This window comes from Canis lupus, chromosome 14, assembly GCF_003254725.2.
Source record: "Canis lupus dingo isolate Sandy chromosome 14, ASM325472v2, whole genome shotgun sequence".
NCBI classification, from domain to species: Eukaryota; Metazoa; Chordata; class Mammalia; order Carnivora; family Canidae; genus Canis; species Canis lupus.
In genome coordinates this window covers 56,033,151-56,053,285 of record NC_064256.1, presented here as the reverse complement: position 1 = coordinate 56,053,285, position 20,135 = coordinate 56,033,151, and the positions used below count along the sequence as shown (strand labels likewise).

The following is a 20,135-nucleotide window of genomic DNA, read 5'->3' as shown; positions in this document are numbered from 1 at the left end:
CTGAACAGGGACTTGAACTGGAGCCTGTCCATCCTTTTAACCATTTTATTCTGTCTCCAGATGCACCTGCTACGAGGCATCTTATGGCAGGTGCTGACTTTCTTTCTTTCTTTTTTTAAGATTTTATTTATTTATTCACAAGAGACACAGAGAGAGAGAGAGACAGGCAGAGGGAGAAGCAGGCTCCATGTAGGGAGCCCAATGTGGGTCTCGATCCCAGGACCTCGGGATCACGAGCTGAGCCAAAGGCAGATGTTCAACCGCTGAGCCACCCAGGTGTCCACGTGCTGACTTTCTGAGAGAAGTTTTACAGTTTATTCACTCCTAATTTATTTCTGTTCTATTTCGGCTCATTTTAGCTTTAAAAAGTTGTGAATTGGATCTTGTTGGTGTTGATTAACCAGGAGCCACCCTGTTGTTATTTTTTTTTTTTTAAGGAGCCACTTCCGAGGTATTAAATCAGATTTCCATTAAGATTCCTAGATTATGCACAACTTGTTTGAGCTATACTCCATATCCTTCTATAGCTGGGCCTAAGAAAATGCCAAAGTCACCCATATAAAGCTTTTCCTTTTAATTCTATGGACCATCAGGTGACTGTCGTAGGGAAAATATGATTCAGTGGTGTTTGCTATCGTGTAGGCGGAAGTTCCAGCTATTGAAAGAGTAGAGTTTTCATCCTTCATACTTGAATCCACGTATACACAGCCCCATGTACGAGATGCAGATTTCCCCGGAGAAAGCCTGCTTCACTCACACAGCCGCCGAGGGCCTTGCACTGGCCTGTGTAACCTACGGCCTCCTAAAGATGAAGATCTATCCTGGCCACTTTCTACTAGAAACTCCTGTAGTGTGCATTCTAGAAAGTGGGTCAAAACAGACCTGGGTGGTTCAGAATCATCCTGGAGCAGCCTCTAACCTCCGTTTGCAGAGCCAGGGGGATGTGAGAAGGGGGGAGCCTCCTGCCTATAACTCACGGTGTTGCTCGTCTCTGAGCCCTGCACCCCTGTCCCGGAGGGAAGGTGGTGGTGGTTACAGGGCTGGCGTCCTGTCGGTCTGTAGTAAAGAAGCTCCCGGCACGTGCTTGCTCCTGAGTGGGCCCATCACTAAGCGACTCGCTTCCCTTCGCTAGAATCCCACCGCCTTGGGAAGGGCCTGCTTTCTGCTAAGCGGAACTCCCACATGTCTGAACCGGGTTACCTTCAAAAGTGTCAAGGCCCTAAAATGGATCAGAATGTTGCAGTAAAACTTACAGCAAATTATCTTTTTTTTTCCCCGTTTTCTCTATTAAAATTCGCACTCAGCTTTCCCTAGATCACATCTCATGCCACCCAATCTGCTTTATTGTGGCCGTACTGTTTTATTTCACTTCGTAAGCTATCGCACACACTTCCTATTTAACTGATTGGGTACCTTCCCCCTGTTGGCGGTAGACCAGCAGTGGTGGCGAGCGGATTGAATGTGGCCAGGTAACAGATGCCTGTCAGTTCGCTCTCGGTAGGCGGCACCTGCTTCCTGCTCAGGTGAACTCCTTATATGACTGAAGGGATCCCGCTTGTTTTGTCCGTTTCGGTTTGTGGAACGGATGAAGGCTACAGGTCTAGTCCGCTATCATCCAAAGCGAGGGCCTCTTCTGAAAACTATCGAATCACAATCTCAGGGGACTGTTGCGGAGGTTCTGTGCGCATCCCAAACTGCAGCCAGCACAGCAGGAGCATCAATGTGTAGGCCGGTCCCTGGGTCCTTATTTATTTATTTATTTATTTTCAGAAATATTAGGTAAGAAGAAATCCCGGGAGACTGCACATTCTTTGGAATACCTAATCTCTTACAAAGGAAAAAATAAATCTTTACTGAAGGTGTTCTAGACAAGTAGCACCCCAAAATATCCCCCACGCTGGCCTGCCCAGTGCAAGTGGGTGTCGTTCTGCATGGAGGCCCTGCATTTTCAGGAACCCTCTTGCACTGTCTGTGAGTCCACACACTCAAATGATTTCAGCCATCCGGGCTTTCACTGGAATTAGCTTGACAGAGATGATCAGGCCCTTCAGTGACGTCCTGCGAGAGTGATAGCAGGCGGAGGAGGGAATTCTGACGAGAAGGGTGGAAGGGGGAGTCAAGAGCCTGGGGTGTTCCTAGGTGAGGACAGACCCAGACCCCATGGGGAGAAGGGTGGTGGGAACATAGGGGAGTTCCTCTGAGAGCCCGGACCCCGCTACACACCTTCTGGGCATCTTCTCTGGACCTGCCCCGCAGGCCCCTCCGTTTATAGAGCAGGGAACGGAGGCTCCGAAAAGCTGCTGAACTTGCCCGAGGCTGTGTGGTCTGTAACTGGTAAATAAAATGAAGAGAGATCAAAACAAAAGTTTTGATACTTTTCTCACTATATCACTTTACTGTCTGCAATCTGAGCGGAAGGGGACAGAGCAGGGCCCCCAGGGGCGGGAGGTGAAGGTGCTTGGCCCCACGCCTGCCTCACGCTCACGCTTACACTGGCTCAGGTTCCCGCAGGTTCCCTGCAGGCCCCGTGCGATTGCAGGCTGCTCGGGTCTTGCAGAGCAGCGACGGCCTTAACTGTTCCTTAAAAAAAAAAATGATGAGCTCAAAAACGATAAGGAAAGATATTCTTATGGCAACAGCGGCAAAAGACACTTTCCACTGGCCTTCAGTGGAGGGCGGCGAGCGCTCCGATACCCATCGCTAAAGACTCCCCCCGGATTCCTAACGGGCGGCCTCGGGGACGCTGTGCAGGTGACACTGTGCAGGCCGCGCTGCAGCCTAGATCCGGGCCGCGGGCTTTCCCGGCTTCTCCTGGCCGTGTGGTTATCTACTGTGGCTGTTGCCCCAGGCGTCTGTAAGTCAGAGAGGCCCTCAAGTTAGAGATAGTCCATCTCCAAGGAATGCCGCTGCCCTCTCCAGAGAAGCGAATGCGCCTCATCACAGGCCACTTTCACCCGTTACGATGTACAAACGCTGCCCCGGGCCAGGGGTCACCCCGAGGTCTCCTCTCCAGCTGTAGGAAACAGGCCGCCCTCCGCCTCTTCTCCAGTCAAGTTCAAAAGATCAGCCTCAGCCTTCGTTTAACCTGTTGTTTGCTGTAAGCCGAGGCGGCCGCGGCCCGTGAGCGGCCAGGCCAGGCGCTAGGGTGGCGCTGCTTCCTCCACGCAGCCTACCTGGCCGACCGCGTGCAGCCCCGGGCCGCACTTCCCAGGTTTAGGGGATTCGCCAGCGTAGCCGGCCCGTGGCGCCGCCCGGTTTGCCGAAGCTCTGTGCCCGGTGACCTGATGGAAAACGCGGGGAGGGCGCGTCAGCCGTCGGACTGGGTGGGCCTCATGTCCGTAGTAGATGCACCATGCCCACGTACATCCCAGCCCCTCGCTGCTTCATGGGGCAAGTATTTCTTGAGCCCCTCCTGTGTCAGACTGTTTGGTAAGCCTCCGGAACACACAGCTGGGGAAGCGGACTCGGTCCTTGCCCTCGGCCTTCACCAGGCCTCCTGGTCTCTGCAGATGAGTCGGGTGGTTGGCGGCCGCGGGCCGTGGGCCAGGTGCGGGGGGGGGGGGGGGGGGGGGCGGTGTCCTCACGCCCAGACAGGGAGACAGGGAGGGGGCGCCATCTGGGTTTCGGCCTTCGCGCCACGGCTCTGTTAGGAGGTCTTACCACACACTTGTCATTTGGAAAGTTCAAGAATAGGTTATTTATTCATCCCTTTCTGCATGGAGATTTATTTTAGAAATTCGTGAACTGATATCTGAAAAGCGCCAAGGGAGCTAGACCAGGAGAGAATGAAATGAAAGATGTGTTGGTGAGGCCTGTAGGCCAGCATTTCCGTGGGCCGTTGTCGGTTGCGCTGCATAAGTAATATTTCTTACTATCCAGAGGACCCTCTTCTCAGAGCCTTCGCGGCATGTAATACGGTCGGCCTGCGCCTCCGTTCCGAAACCTCCTGCCCTGCTAGCTCGTCTTCCCCACTTTCAGTTGCTAGTTTCTCCTCTTCTCCTTGTAGATCTTGAAGATCTGCAGGGTTCAGTTGGGCCCTCTTCCCCTCCTGCTCCTGCACTTTCTCCTTGAGTGGCCTCCTCCTTCATGATGGTTTTAAGTGCTTCTCGGGCCTCAGCTGGGTCCTACCTGCCGCCTAGCAGCTCCTCTCGGTGGCTCACGTCACTGTCCACCTGATTCTGTTAAAACTGGACTCTTGATTTGTCCCACTCCCAAAACTTGTTTTCCTCAAGCTTCCTCTTCTCAGAAAGCAGAGCCATCCACGCCACTGGTCAGGCCATAAACCTGCAGGTCACTTGTGTATCGGCCCATTGCCAGGTCCTCCTAAAATGCATGGGGGGGGGGGTGGGAATGTAGCTCGGAAAGCCTTCCTTGTTCCTTGACTCTTACCATGAGTTTTAGTTAATTTAAACATTTGTTTGTTAGCTGTCTGTCCCACTGGACTCTGATCCCGTGATGGCAGGCACGCTATATCTGTTCACCACTGGATCCCCAGCACCTAACATATAGACATGAGTTGAGTTGAGTGGCAAGTTACAAACAACATGAAGTATGTTCCTCGTCTGAATTCTTAGTCATGTTGGTGCAGTGTCCTAAGTTAGAGATGACTCGGTTTCTTTGACAGGTGATTATTAAGCATGTTTTTTCATCACTGGTGATAACACACGGCCTATGAAAATCCCCATTTAAGCGGAAATGTAAAATGGAATTTTTCCTCATGTTCACGTGCGTTAGGGGACCATTTAAAGAGTTTAAGACGTTGCTCGTTGGCCACTGTCCTGGAAGAGATGAGAGTTCCTACGCAGCAGGAGACTATATCGATTGCTTTTAGTTGCCACCAAATTCTCAGTTCTTTTACTCCGGGCAGGGCCTTTTTCATTTACTACTATTGTGGGACTACTTGTTACTTCATCTGATTTTGTTGCTAACGCAAGCAAAATACTTCTTACATCCAGTACTTCAGTATGCTATAGGTCTGATCTGTAAGTCGGCCTTACCTTTCAGAATGTAGATGTACTAGAATTATTGAACTTTTAGCGTACGCTGAAAAGGGCCCTAATTTGAATCAACAGTGGCAATCAGATTGAATTTGCAAAAATTGGAAAAAAAAAAAACACAACTTTTTTTTTCCTGGAAAAAGGAAACAAAATTTTCATGTTCCTATTTTCCAAGTCTTTGACATAACACCAACAAAAAACTTTCAAATTGTCCTTTTTTGTAATAGAAAAAAATAATATGTTACAAACAAAAGAATGATGTTAACATATCATCAAATAACGTATTTGCTTACTTCATATAGCCTCTCCCCATGAAACCTATCTTGTGCTAGTGTGGTAAATCTCTTTTTTTTTTTTTTTAAAGCTATGCAAATCTCAGATTCCTAAGGAAAAAGCCTGACATTATGGATCAGCAGACTTTGGTGCTACTTGGTGCTACCCGTTGCTTCCTCTTAATTTTCTAATGACTATCGAGTAGCCATGGATAAATTAACTTCTCTGGGTCCCTTTAGTGTTTTACCTAGAAATTTCCCAAGGTTACTATGATTCCATAAATGAATGAGTGAATCGTTAATTCATTTCACTCTAAGTTTGCGATCACAGATCCTGACCTTGATGGCACAGACTCCCTTAACTTGTTTTTCTCAAGCTCTGCATGTGTTCTCTATGTATCGAGTGAGATCATTCGAGTCGAAACCAGGCCCTTAGTTAGTTTACTCTTCACCACAGGGCCTGAGGACTCGGTGACCACTCCCCGGGAAGTATGTCCTCCTTTGGCAAGGAAACGCTTGCCAAACTCTTCATTTTTTAGGAAATTGTTTTTAATTTAATATTTAATGAATCAGGAATTTCTGTGTTGACGGCTGAGCACTCTGCAGTGCCCCTGAAGAAATACAAGCTCTAACCTCTGTCCCTGGGGAGACAAGATGCACGAGGAATCCTCAAACACGTCAAAAGAGCGTAGGAGCTCTCCTGCGTGGTAGGCATTATAGGACTTGAGAAGGGGGGCAGGGGGGCCTGGAGCAGGAACAAGGAGAGCTCTATGGAAGAAGGTGCAGAGGTGGGCCTGAGTCTCGAAGAATGGGAAGACCTTCCATCCAGTGGAGGGAGGAAAGGCGAGGACAGCAGGTGAGAGTAGCTCCTGTGAGGAATCGGCCCACCCAGCTGGGACGTCAGAGTCACTTCAGCGGGCCCGCGAGGAGTTGGCCTTGTCAGGTTTAACGGGATCCGTAGTGAAGTGGAATAGAGAGGCCGGGCAGAAGCTGGGCGAAACAGGCTTGTAATGGGACGTGCTCTCGGGGAGGTTCCGCGGCCGCAGAGGGTGCAGGTGGGGGCAGCGGGCACTGAGCTGGGTAGACTAGACGTGACAGACATGGAAAGCCTGGAAGAGGCCGATCGTAGTGTTTTAGTTCCACGATAGGATTCGCTCATTTACCGGCCCCGCTTGCCCGTGCCCGGAGGCTTCTCCTGCCTCTCACAGAGTCGTCGGCTGAACTCTTCCGACGGAGGCGGAGATGCCGCGTCTCCTAGTTTGGGGTTTGCAGCCCTTGCTGCGCGAGGGCCAAGCCGTGCGAGGAGGTGAATGTGCGGGCTCTCCAGCGCTGGCTCGAACATTCTTTTCTCCCCTCGATAAATCTGTGTCGTTACTGACAACACGTAAGTCAAGCGGAGGAGAAACAGCCGATTGGATGACGGGCTGAAGTGAATCTTGCTTTCCGTCCTAATGGTCAACATATGGGCTCGTGTCAGCCTGGAGTGGCAGGAATTTCCAAAGACACGGGCCCATCCACAGAGAAGGCGCTCGAGAGCGCGCCCTTCCTCCACGGTCCCAGAGGCGTGGGTCTGGGAACTATTAGCCAGAGCTCTCCGTCCTCCTCTGCTGTCAGGAAGATGCATGTCGGTGGAGACAGAAATGTTTTTGCACTGGGAGCCCTGACTCCATTATTAATTTTATAGCTCCAGGGAAGGGACGCTCCACTCCAAAGTTCCCGCAGCGCTGCCCCGCCGAGAGTGGGCTCGATGGCCCCAACTGAGGTGATTTAGGAACCCCAATGCTTCTTCCTCCTTGCTCCACCACCCCCCCCCCCCCGCCCTGTGCCTATTTGAACTCTGAAGGGTGAGGACAACCCTTGCGGGGAAGAGAAAGGAAGACCTGGCTGGAGCTCACACCTTCCCACACCACAGACCTTGCAGACTGCCTGGGTCTCCTGGGCACGGAGTCTCGGCAGATGAGCTCCTAACGCTGTGGTGTGAAGGTGACAGAGGAAGGTGGGGTCCACCGAGCCCGAGTCTGCCACCCTCTGTCCAGGGACGGGATCCGTACCACATCAGGGCGCATGTCGGGGAAAAGAGCCTCTGACCTGCCGCTCATCCTAACCGAGTAAGTCAAAGTGCAGTAAGAGATACTGTACATCACCATGAACGATGCTTAAAATACATAAATGGGAAGCATCTCATTATGCGTCTATCCTCTTAACACGTCAATTTGGGAAACTAATGATAGGGGCATTCCTCAAAATATTTTTTTCAAGATTTTATTTATTTAGTTATGAGAGACAGAGAGAGAGAGAGGCAGAGACCCAGGCAGAGGGAGAAGCAGGCTCCATGCAGGGAGCCCGACGTGGGACTCGATCCCGGGACCCCGGGGTCACGCCCTGGGCCGAAGGCAGGCGCTAAACTGCTGAGCCACCCAGGGATCCCCCTTAAAATATTTTTAACATTTCCTCTGACGTGTTCGTAAAGACAGCCACGCATGCTTTTGTAGATACTGTATGATGCGAACAGTCGACCTCTAAAGATCGATTTGGTTTTTTTTTTTTTTTAGATTTTATTTATTTATTCATGAGCAACACAAAGAGAGAGAGAGAGAGAGAGAGAGAGGCAGAGACACAGGCAGAGGGAGAAGCAGGCTCCATGCAGGGAGCACGACATGGGACTCGATCCCGGGTCTCCAGGATCAGGGCCCGGGCTGAAGGCAGCGCTAAACCGCTGAGCCACCCGGGCTGCCCCTCGATTTGGTTTTTGGAAATGTCTCGGCGAATCTTAGAGTCTGGGGGGGGGGTGCTGGGGGAGTGCACGGGCTCAGGCGCGCCATCCTGGGGAAATGCAAATGGGCACCACTGGCTTTTCTGGACCAGAAAGCTCTGCTTAGCGGGAGTTCTTCCCAGTTTTCAGCCACGGCCCCATCCGTGGCATAAATCAAAACCTCCTCGAGGACACGTACCTGCTTTGGAGATGTGCATCTCGGTGTTGCGAGGTCATTAGAGAAAGTGATAGGATTCCCACGGGGACGCCAGTGGGGGAAGAGCGCAGCACAGGCTGCTAACACCACGTGAACTAGCCTTTCTCATTCTCACGTCACGGTGGGTGTCCTCGTCGTCTGTGGCCAAGCATACGCTGGGGGAAAAGTCCCTTCCCAAAAGGTTACACGTCAGGGCCGCCGCCAGTTCTTCATTTGATAAAATAACGGAGGGAAAGAGCAGGAAGGGATGTGCTTCCTGGGGTCAGGCGGGGCTGTGGGAGGGAGCTCCCTGCCGGATGTCGCGACGGTCAAGGGCCTGGCCCCCGACTCACGCAAGCCCGGCTTCGGATCCTGACCTGCCGCCTGCTAGCGGTGTGACGTGTGTGATCGTGAGCAAGTTACTCCCCGTCGCCCGTCCCCTCATTTCCAAACCTGGGACAACAGTACCTACTTTCTAAGCTTATAGGAGTGGAATGAGACAGGAGGGGCAAAAGGCTTTTCCCAGGGCTACCCCATGTCGGTTCCCCAGAAACACTGGCTCCAATTACGAACGGAAGGACAACGAGAGAGAGTTCGGAAAAGAAGGATGGAAAGGGGATGGGGAAGAAGAGAGGGGAAGGAAGCACGAAGAACGAGGGGAAGAGAGGAAAGAGGCAAGGCCGCACGGGCCTCGGGCTGACAGGTGGCGCCGGCCTTGTGAACACGGGGCTTCCTGCTGCGGCCCAGACAGGGAGGGTGGCTCATTAATGAATTGGTGTAGTATTTGGGGAAAAAAAAAAAAGATTTAAAAACGTATGTCTCAAATATTTAGAACAAGCAGGAAGATCCTAAAACTCAGAGGGTCCCTTTCACAGAGCTCGCTCACACACACACACACACACATTTACAGTCTTGATTCTTAGCTCATAATTATTTTAAGAATGACGGTGACGCCTTCTGTTCTGCAAAGGACGGTGGGTGGAGGGGGGAGACAGTAGTAGAGCCCTTCTGCTATCGTTAACATCGTTAATAATAATAATTGTGATAAAGGAAAGCAATGAAAAAAAAAAAGGAAAGCGATGCCAGGGAGTTTTGTATAGATTCTGCAGCCTAGAAAGGTTCTTTCCAGGGCTTCGATGAAATGGCTCTATATTCTGTTCAAATGGCAGCAAGTGTCCTCCTCCTGCCCTACGGTCTGTCATTAGATCTGATGAGCTCCGAACCCCAGAGGAAGGGCCGATTCGCAGCCCACCGTCCTGTAGCCCGGTCCCCTCCCCAGACGACGGAGCCTGCCCTGCACCTGTCAGCTGGCACGGTCCTTGGGGCCCTGGGCCCTCGGAGGGGCCACTCATCCTCCAGGCTGTCGCCCCAGCGCTGCTCTCACATCAGGGGCTCCCAGCCCTCAAAAACCCCTGCCGTCTTCCTTCTCCTGGGCCCTATTCCGCCCCGTTGGGGCGGCCGGTGGACAGCGCTGTGTTCAGATCAGCGGTGTTCTCCAGCATCCTGCGGCCGAACGCTGAGCTGCTGCCATCTCCACGCCAGGGAGAGATCTCAACGCTTCGCTTCCTTGACTGAACCACTTCTAGGTTAGGCTCTTGCCCGTGGCCGTCACCCTGACCGCTTTTCTCTGAGTTTTGACAGTGTTGAGGTCACTTCCCTGAGCACCCCTCCTGTTCAGACAGAGTCTGGTTCAGTTTTTCCGCATCTGAGAGACGGAAACCGCCCCCAAGCATCCCTGCAGCTGGGTCACACCACCCACCACCGGCTCAGGACCTCCGTAGGCGTCAGGCCCCTGTGGGGACGTCCCCGGGTGCGATGTCGGTAAGACGCCCTCAGCCTGATCTGGGAATGAGACTCTTCACCCCCGTCCCTGGGCACCCCCCACGCCCACCTCACAGCCCCAGCGGGGAGAGAGGATTCTCGTCGCATGTATTCGTATTTTGACGAATGCGTATTGATGGAAGCGAAGAGCGCTCGTGGGTGTGCAGGGCTTATGGACAAAGCACAAAAAGGTGACGATTCGGAGCAGCCTCTAAGGTGGCAGGTGACGGCGCTTTTGCACATCCGCTGGGGGTCTGTCTCGGTGGCACCACGGCTTCCCTGGCCACCTCCGGGGTAGATTTCCTACTCTGCGTCTCCATGCTGACCCCTCTCCGGAGTCCCAGACAGCATTTTCGGTGCACTCAGTTTCTACCTGGACGACCCACTGTCACCACAAAGTCGACATATTGAAAACAAAACTCAGTATCTCAGCTCAAAGCCAGCCCGTCCCCAGGGCTCCCACCCCGAGGAAGGTCACCAGCATAAACCCAGTCGCTAGAGCCAGACGCCTGGGAGCACTTCCTGACGCTCAGCCTCCACGTCCTGCCCATCCTGCCTCCTCCACACCCTCCCCGAGCCCTTTAACCTGTCCGGCCCCCACGCCCACCGCCACTGTCCTTGTCCCAGGGTCACCCTGGGCCCTGCCCAGGGCACTTCACTGCTCCCTAACTTGGCCCCTTGCCTTTACCCCGGCTCGGGTCAATCCATCCGACGCCAGCACCCGCAGCAGGCCCTTGTGAATGTAAATCCATCCTGCACCCCCTTGTGTAAAAACCCTCAGGAGCACCCCGTGGTCCTTGGGTTAAAGTTTCGGTGCCTTCCCCTATTACGCAGGGCCTTCCGCGTCTCGGCTTCTGCCCACGTCTCCAGCCTCACCTCTCGCACTCATCCCTGGGAAGGCTGCGTCCCAGCCGCGTTAAAACCTTCCCGCTCCTCCCGTGTCACAGTTTTGCTGGTTTTGCATATGTGGCCTCCTCCCTCTTCTCGTTCCTGGAACATAAAACACATGCAGGAAAGCGCACGTGTCTCACGGACAGCTCAGGTGACCAGACCCCTCTCATCTCTCCCCAGACCAAGACCCGACAAGGACCAGCCTTCCAGAGGCCTCCTTCATGCCCCTTGTCACTATTCCCCGAGGGAAGTCGGTGACCTGGGATGGCACAGGCTGCTTTTTCCCACTCTTGTACTTTATGTAATTAAAACCCACCGGCCTGTGCCCCATGTCTGCTGCTGCGTAGCAAACCGCCAGGAAACCTCGCAGCCTAAAATAGCCTTCAAGTCCTACCTCGGGCCTCATGGCTCCCTGCAGCCACCTTCTTTCCTCTGCTTTGTCACCAAGCTGCTTGAACACCGGCCACGCTCTGGGACCCTAACGGCGTCTCTCTGCCCTGGCGTCCCCCTCGCTCCACGACCCCCCGGCTCTCATCAGAGGCACCCGTGACCTCCTTACTGTTGGGCCAAGTCAACACTCTCCAGTCTTTTCCTCCTCGACCCCGTCCCTGCAATTCAGCAAGTCCCCGAGCCCTAGTGATTTTCCCCTCTAACCCCATGCGTGTTCATCCCACGCTCATTCTCTCTCCCGCCTGGACCAATCCAGCCCTCAGGGATACCCCCCTCTACCCCCGGCCCCAGGGAGCTGTTTCGGGCTTCTCGTTCCCACGGGGTTTCTGCTGAGCAAAAGTCTGAACAGGCTCCCCACTCACTGTGGCACGAAAACCCAATTGCAGCAAGGCAGGAGGGCCCGACACCTGCGCTCCGACTCCCCTTCCGAGCACCTGTCTCCTACGCGGGCTCTGCGGCCTCGCCAGTGGGCTCGGGACGCCTGCCGGGATGCCTTTCGCCCCATTTTCCCTCCACATCTTCTGCTTACCCCCTACGCCCGATCTCTGATGCCACCTCCGTGAAACTGTGCTGGCAACAGCGGCTTGTCTGACCCCGCTTGCTGCTATAGCCTTATCGAGAGCAAAGTTATCATTACTTTCACGGGCTTGGCTCACTCCCTCTAGAACACGAGCTCCAAAGGCCAGGATCTTGACTTTGCTCTGATACATCCCGAGCCCCCCCGCCCCCCAGCGTGCTTAGCACGTAGTAGGCACCTCCGCAACACTGCCTAACGGAATGGAAGGGCCGCGTCCCCTGAGGCCTTCTCAGGCCAGCTGCTTTTCCTGCATTATCTCACCCCCTCCTCACCCCTGCCCTGTGAGGAAGGGACTGGTTTTGTCCCCATTTCGCCAGGTAAGGAACTGATGCCTAATGAGATTAAATAGCGTGCCCGAGGTCACCCAGGGGCTAGACCCCAAAGCTCGGACTTGACCCCTGACCTGTCCAAGCTCTAGGAAACCTCATCCCACCGTCGTTGAGCTTTGTCTGCAGCGGCGCTTTGTACAGAGCTCTCCTAGAGGTTCCGGAAGGCCTTCCCCCCACTGGCACGGCTCAAGGAGTGGAGATGCCTCCTTACATGTTAATCCCTTCGTTATATCACGAGTTCTCCGAGAATAGGAAGTGAATTCTAATTACTTCATTTCTCCGCCGCCACCGCATCTTGCAAAACTCTAGACCCAACTGTCTAAGCCACCGAACAGCAGCATCTCTGTCCGCGTTGATTGCGTGTCTGCAGGATGAGCTAAGGGGTGTGCTGTGAAGAGGCGCCGTCGGGAGTGGGGAGTCCTCCTTGTACAGACGGTAGTTTCGAGCTCCCGGGCGCCCCGACGCTGCCGCTCAGGCTCCGTGCCGCTGTAGCACGAGGGAGGCTCCTGGCCTCCCCTGGCTGACCCACCCTCCACCCCGACCCCAGCCCTTCGCCATCCTTCCTGTCATCGTGAAATCCCTGCCGCTCTTCCTGCCCTCGGTGGCCTGGTCACGCAGAACGAGCTCGGGCCGCCCCCCTCTTCTCCTCGACCCTGCGCCCTGCTGCAGCCCGGCTGCTTCCCGGGTCATTCCTGCCCCGCAGGGCAACGTGACATTTAGGCAGATAATTGAAACACGGTTCGGGTTGTGATAAACAGAGGGACAGTCACGAGGCAGGAGTGAGGAAGCAGGAGAAATTCCTCAGTAAATGATAGAGGGACTGAAAATGAATGAAGTCACTGTCTTTTCCATCCTGACAGACTATCATTATTATTATTATTATTATTATTATTATTATTATTATTATTTTAAATAATGAGTTTAGCTACTCTTGGTTTGTCAAGTATTTAGGATTGTCGATTGCAAGTAATAGAAACTGGAGCGATGTCAGCTCAAAGGGGGGATTTGTCCTAAGGATACAGGCTCTCCAGGACCCCAAAGGTTGCAATGCAGCCGGGCCTTGGGGAGCAATGGAAGCAGCTCGAGGAAGATGGCCCCAGATCAGAGCAGCATCCTCTTGCCCTGTCATCCTGGCTGTCTCTGCCCACCTGCCCCATTCTTACCTGTCCGGAGGCCTCCCCTCGCCCGCACACTTCATCAGGTGTGCGGCTGCCAGCGGCTACCACGTGTGTATTTGGTGACACTGCCCGGCCCCATCAAGCCCGCAAATCCCCAGGGAAGTCTCCCTGCCCGGCCCAGCATGGGCCAGGTGCCCCCACGCCCGGGCTGTCACCTGCCGGTGGCACAGCAGCGTGATGATGCTCACCGTGGCTGCCAGGGGCCCGTTTCCACGCCAGAGGAAGAAGCAGGAAGGATCCTTGCAAGCTGAGCAAACTCCACGAAGGCCCCGCTCCCCGTGGTTCTGGGTGCGATAAAGCTCCCACAACGGAGTTCGGGGCGCTTCCCCAGGACTAGACCAAGTGGAGAGGCATCCTACCTCGGAGAGTCTTTTTCAGGGACAAACACATAAAAATGAACTGCCACGCAGGCGCTCCCGGTCGTCCCCAGGAGGTTTCTGTGCCAGTCCCGCTGGCTGAAGGCCTGGCGTCTGGCCTCCCCAGGGGCCTCTCGCACCTCTGGGTGGCCCCCGGCGGCAGCTCGGAGGGCGGCAATGCCCCCCCCCCCCCCCAGCAGCCAGGTCCTCTCCTCTTGCTAAGAAGGCAGCAGAGTCAGGCCTGGAAGAGAGAACCCTCCCCTTGCGGGTTCCGCGCTGCAACAATGCTGGAGCGCTCACCCGCGTCCCTGCGTCCTGGACGTGGTTTGGCGGCAGGTGAGAGGGAGCCAGGGCACGTCCTTCTTTCTTTCGGACCCGGCCTTGCCCATTCTGCACCGCACCAGCCCCGCTGGTAGGGATCGGCCCACACATTTATCTAGCTCAGGAGCGGCACCTCTCCTGGTCTCGGCCTCTGGGGACTGCCACCCAGGCCATGGTGGGCACCTGGGGACCGCAGACCCCGGGGGGGCCGCAGCCTAAGGACGGCCACCCGGGCCATGGTGGGCACCTGGGGACCGCAGACCCCGGGGCGGGGGGGGCCACAGCCTGGGGATGGCCACCTGGGCCATGGTGGGCACCTGGGGACTGCAGACCCCGGGGCGAGGGGGCCACAGCCTGGGGACAACCACCCGGGCCACGGTGGGCACTTGAGGACTGCAGACCCCATGGGGTCCAAGGCCTGGGGATGACCATCCAGGCCATGGTGGGCACCTGGGGACCGCAGACCCGGGGCGGGGTACAGCCTGGGGACGACCACCTGGGCCATGGTGGGTGCCTAGGGACCATAGACCCCATGGAGGCCACAGCCTGGGGATGGCCACCTGGGCCACGGTGGGCACCTGGGGACTGCAGACCCCGGGGCGAGGGGGCCACAGCCTGGGGCAACCACCCGGGCCACGGTGGGCACCTGAGGATTGCAGACCCCATGGGGGCCAAGGCCTGGGGATGACCATCCAGGCCATGGTGGGTACCTGGGGACCGCAGACCCGGGGCGGGGTACAGCCTGGGGACGACCACCTGGGCCATGGTGGGCGCCTAGGGACCACAGACCCCATGGAGGCCAAGGCCTGGGGATGGCCACCTGGGCCACGGTGGGCACCTGGGGACCGCAGACCCCGGGGGGCCGTGGCCTGGGGCTGTGCTGTGGGGGGCCTGGCCCAAGGACTGCCCTCCTGCCGAGGCAGACCCGGTACCCCACGCCCACCGGCTCAGTGACCCCTCCCTGGCTTGTCTTCCAGGCTCCCCGGGGACGGCGGGCCGCGTGTGCAACCTGACTTCCCGCGGCATGGACAGCTGCGAGGTCATGTGCTGCGGGAGAGGCTACGACACGTCCCGCGTCACGCGGATGACCAAGTGCGAGTGTAAGTTCCACTGGTGCTGCGCCGTGCGCTGTCAGGACTGCCTGGAGGCCCTAGACGTGCACACGTGCAAGGCCCCCACGAGCGCCGACTGGGCGGCTCCCACATGACCCGGGCGGAGGCCCCACCGCCGCCCTCCCTCCCTCCCTCCCACAAGGACTCCTCTGGATCTGCAAGGACACGGCGCCTCTGGGTTTTCTGGGGGAGACTTGTCCTAAGGCACGTGACCTTTGTCTCGACAGAAGCCCCCCACCCCCGGGGGCCCCGGGCCTGGGGCCACGTGCTGCCCATAAAGATGCCTTCCCCTCCCCGGCTTCTGGCCCCCGGTGCACCCCTCCTCCTGGTCAGCACTGCCACGCGGGGCAGGGGCACGGAGGGGCCTGAACCCCATCGCCACCCGCCTGGACGTTCCCTCCTCTAGAGCAGTCGACCAGAGGGGGAAGAGCGTCCCGAAGGAGCTTTTGCTGGGTCTCACAATAAATGCTCGCAGTTCAGAAATTCTGCACTTCTCTCTGGAGGGTGAAGACAGCAGGACCAGCTGCCACCGAATTAACTTTAAATCTCGAGAAGACCAAGCAAGGCTCTTGCCTGATCAAGTGATTTTTTTTTTTCACAGCCCTCCCTCCCCACCCCAACCCCCCACCCCCAGGGGCAGCTGGTAACGCCTGGAGAAGGATGGCTTTCAATGAACTTGAGGTTTAACACACATATTTTTCAAGGCATTTATTGTCGTATTAAAATCTGATGTGACAGGATGGGACTGTTGTCCTTTGGTACAGTTTGGAGTCCCTACGATAGCAAGAGCCTCAGAAAGTGATTGCTTTGCCTTACTGTGCCCCCTTGATATCAAGCTTTAGGGAGTGAGACTTCCTTCTTACTTAGGACCTGAAGGGAATTTAAAAGAAGATTGATCGTCTGGCAGGATAAGGTACCTATTGGGGCAAGGAGGGGGCAATGGAGGAAAATAAGTTAGTGGAATATCAGAAGACGTGCCTGTACAGATGAGGTACAAAGGGGGGCAATACAATTCATATCTGGTATGACGCACGCGGCCCATGGAGTTTTGCAGTTGAAGTGGCTTTGAGAAAGCAAACGTTTCGGATGACACGACCGGGGACCCAGCAGCCTGGGCGGCCTCCACCGTAAGCAGGCGCCCAGCATGCGTTGGCCGCGTGTGCCGAGGAGCCCCCGCTCGTACCCATCGCCCTTCGAGCACGTTTCAAAGAGCTGTCACGTTGAACTGTGCTCATCCGGGGCTGACGAGGTGACAGGATGCCCTAGCCCTTGCAAATGACACACAGCCTTGCTTGGAGAGTTGGCAACCCGAGTGTATCATGTTACAAACAAATCGTCATTTGGAGGCTGTATTTAAGGGGCCCGGCGGTGATTACGGTGATTACGGGCCCAGAGGTGACGTCCAGGGGAGGTGGAGAGGCTGCCGTAAGCGAAAGAAGGACAAAATAACCGAAGATACTTCTCACCCCGTCCCCCGGTTCAATTAGGCTCTGCTTCTCCATGTGGCCTCTTCCCATTTATTCATGGGATGCTTCCTTCTGTGCCTCTGGTGACCAGTGGCTGACGCTCGTTCGGGGACAGCCTGCCTCAGTTCCTCTGTCCTTGCTCTGCGGCAGGGCGGCTACGCCGACCTTCTCTGACAGCTGCCCGCTGGAGTTCTTGGTCATCACTGATGCTCACCTCCTCGCCCTCATAAAAATGGCAGATTTCATCCCCTTCCCTTCACTCCCAAATCCTCCAATTTTTAATCTGATTTTTCCAAAGTAGCTCTTTCCTCTTTTTGAGTCTATAGATTCAGAGGGCGGGAACAGTGGAGCGGGACACAGTGGCCCTGAGCTCCGCGTGGGCCTTCGGGGGCGAGGGGGCGGCCAGCAGGTGAGCCGTCCTGGTTACGTGGAAGCTGCCTGTGGACGCCTCTGGGGGATGCAGGAGCTCGCACGGTGGTCCCCAAGCCACCTGCTTGCCCTCCTACCTGCTGGATGTGCTATGACATCATAAATCTGCGGGTGTCTCTAGAAATGGAAAGGATCGAAGAGGGCATCTTGGCTCCCTTCCGTGTGCATCTGGGGAAAGCGGAGGCCAAGAGGGGCAGAGGTCCCTGCAGTTATCTGGCATCGCCCCCAAGTTCCATCGTCAGCAGAGGAGTCGGGAAAGCCAAGCACTTTATCTGGTTTGTCTCAGAGTTAACCCAAGCGGATTCTAAGTAGCTTTAGCTTCCAAAGGAGATGGTCATTATTTCTTTTAATTCCTGGGATGTTTTGATCTGACTTTCATGCTGAGAGGCATAAGGGGCAAGGGCATGAGGCATATCCCTGCAGAAACCCACGTAGGAGACTGTGGGAGACCATGACAGCCTGCTCAAGTGCCAGTGGCTGTGGCCGTTAGGGAGGGTGTAATCACAGAGTGAAGTATTTTTATCTGCTTTTACTTCTGAAAGAGGAAATCTCCACTATTTGAAAAAATTAAAAATTAAAAAACAGGTGAAGACCACTTCAAACTTATTTTCTTTAGGGTTTGGTTGAGGATCAGCGTTCCATAATTCTAAGATCCACGAGACTCTGGATACCTGAAGTCCGTAAGGGAATGTTACGGCACAATCTACGCCAAACAAAATGAAAGAATCCATTCGGTTCAGATCCCCTACAAATTCCCTCTCAATGAAAATCTTATGATAAAACCAAGCTTTCTAGGCCCACAAGGATGCCCATTAAGGTTCTGCAATAGCTGAAAGAGTTCGGACACAATACGAGATCTTGACTTAGTAGAGCTTTCTACGATAACGACGTAATCTGCACGTGACTCTGAGTCTCAGCCAGCGAGTTGTCTTCTCGGTCAGTTGGCCTGCCTGGCTTGGGCCGCGCTTGGCAAGGCTGGACTGGACTGACCTTGGTATCCTGTGAGCATGCTTGGCAAGGGGCATCCCGGCTGCATCTTGGGCAGCCTCTCACACGTAAGCTCCAGCCCGAAACCCCGAGTGCCGTGAGCACGGCCAGCTGGGCTCTCGGCACCCCCAGGACGGGGGCCCTGGCCTAATACGGATTTCTCCAGAGTGGAAGGAGCGGCCCCGAAGGATGTGTCAAACGGCCGTGCATTCAGAGCCGGGCTGGAGGACGGGAGAGGACTGACCGGGAGGGGCCAGGTGGCCGTTGGCGACGCCGGGCTGGGCTTGGCCGTGGTGAAGAGTGGCTTCCCCCGCTCTTGCAGGGTCACTGCCGTGCTTCCTCCTGCTGTGGCTTCCCCGGCCCCTCCCAGGACCTCGGGGGCCCAGAGGTGCGGGCCCCACTCACGTCCCCATACCCAGCTGCCACGCTTCGTTTCAAGAGGCCTCTGGATCGTCGTAACCATGTTCCTTTCTATTGGGTTTATCACGAAGCCTGACCACATCAGGCATCACGTTTTTTTTTTTTCAGAGGGAGTAGCTTTAAAGTCAGAAAAATCTAGCCTCCCATTGACATTTCTCCGCCTGATTAATTTATTAAGGAATCCTACATCAAGTCTACAAAACCTAAAGCAGGGCCCCCACCCCCACCCCGGCGACAGGCGACATGACCGCGTGTGCTTGTCCTCGCCAGCGTTTCCAGGCCCAGATCTTATTATTACTTCTCATTTATTAAAGGCTGGCCTGGGGCTGCTGTGGTCTCAGCTGAAGAACATCCGTGTCCCCTCTTGCCTGCTCTCCAGATACAGGCCCGGAGAGCTGCCCAGTGGACCAGAACCATTCTCTTGTGTCTATTTACTGTGCTTCAACCTGGGTTTCCTTATCTGAAGAGCGAGAAGTGTACTCTTCGCAAATAAACCGCGCCAGTTCCGAAGCTGGTAAATCGCTTTTGTCAGGTCTGTGCTGACCTTCTGGAAAAACAATCCGCTGGTATAAGCTCACAGAGGCGGGCTCACCTTGACCTTCCCTTTACCTACGCAGAGAAAACTTTCACTCATCCATGAGAATGTTCTTTACATTTTTCAGGGGATCAGCAAGGTGACAGGTGGTTTGCAAAGCCCAACATGATTATTATTTTTCTAAATCATCGTTGTTCCAACTCTATAGCTTTTTTTCCCTGATACTCACATGATTCCTGTTTAACCAAGCCTCCCACTTCCATGAGCTAATAAAAGTGTCACGCAGATTGTTACAAAGAACTATTGTTATTTACAAGTCTGCATTTTCTGTGAAATCAAAACATAATAAAGTGAATTTTCAGTGTTGACTTTGTTATTTTAAACCTGTCACAGTCTTGCCAAACCCTCTGGTGAAAAGAAATCCCTGCGGGTTATGGGAACTCTGTCCTTGTCCTCTCTCAGGACTGCTGATCAAGAAGTGTCCCTCAAGTCTGCAAAGATTTTCAGGGAAGACAGTTGGCTCACCTTACTGATAAGTACTCTGGTGAGTCTATGGGGAAGACTCCTATTCCTGATGGAGAAATTATTTTCCACACACACTTTCACCCTGTGTTCTCCCCTGGGTGCCAGCTTACCCCCTCTAGGTGCCAGCACGCTTTGGCCGTGTTTATAAATCCAGTGTCACTCCACAGCAGCTAGGCCCAGCCCCGTTGACCTCTCCAAATTCTTACTTTCCATGTAAGTGCTTGCTTTTGGCTGAAATGGTAATTTTTCAGCTTGATTAGAAACAGACAAGACCCCTTGCTCCTTTCTTGAGATCTCTGTGTCCTGATTGTGGGTGCTACTTCTACACTAGTAGAGAAAGCTCAGAACATGGAAATAAACTCTCCTCCCGCAAAGAAAATCCATCCAACATCGGCTCCTCCCTGATGAATTGTTTTAGGTGACCTGACTGAGCAAGGTGCTGACTCTGCACTCCAGTACCCCCCGGGTGGCCCGATAGCCAGGTTGCTTGCTGCCCCTCTAGGATTCCTTTGACCCCTTTA

At 54.7% G+C, this 20,135-nt stretch overlaps 1 protein-coding gene across 2 annotated transcripts in view; it reads left to right on the top strand.

Annotated features, from left to right (window-relative positions):
- The window catches only part of WNT2 (Wnt family member 2), a 48,939-nt gene extending 29,482 nt beyond the window's left edge, over nucleotides 1–19,457 (top strand). For both annotated transcript variants that reach the window (XM_049093849.1, XM_025464761.3), the window contains exon 5: nucleotides 15,118–19,457. In XM_049093849.1, coding sequence (XP_048949806.1) covers nucleotides 15,118–15,347 — 230 coding nt within the window. In that variant the 3' untranslated portion in view covers nucleotides 15,348–19,457. The remainder of the gene's footprint in view (nucleotides 1–15,117) is intronic.
- The last annotated feature ends 678 nt before the right edge of the window (nucleotides 19,458–20,135 follow it).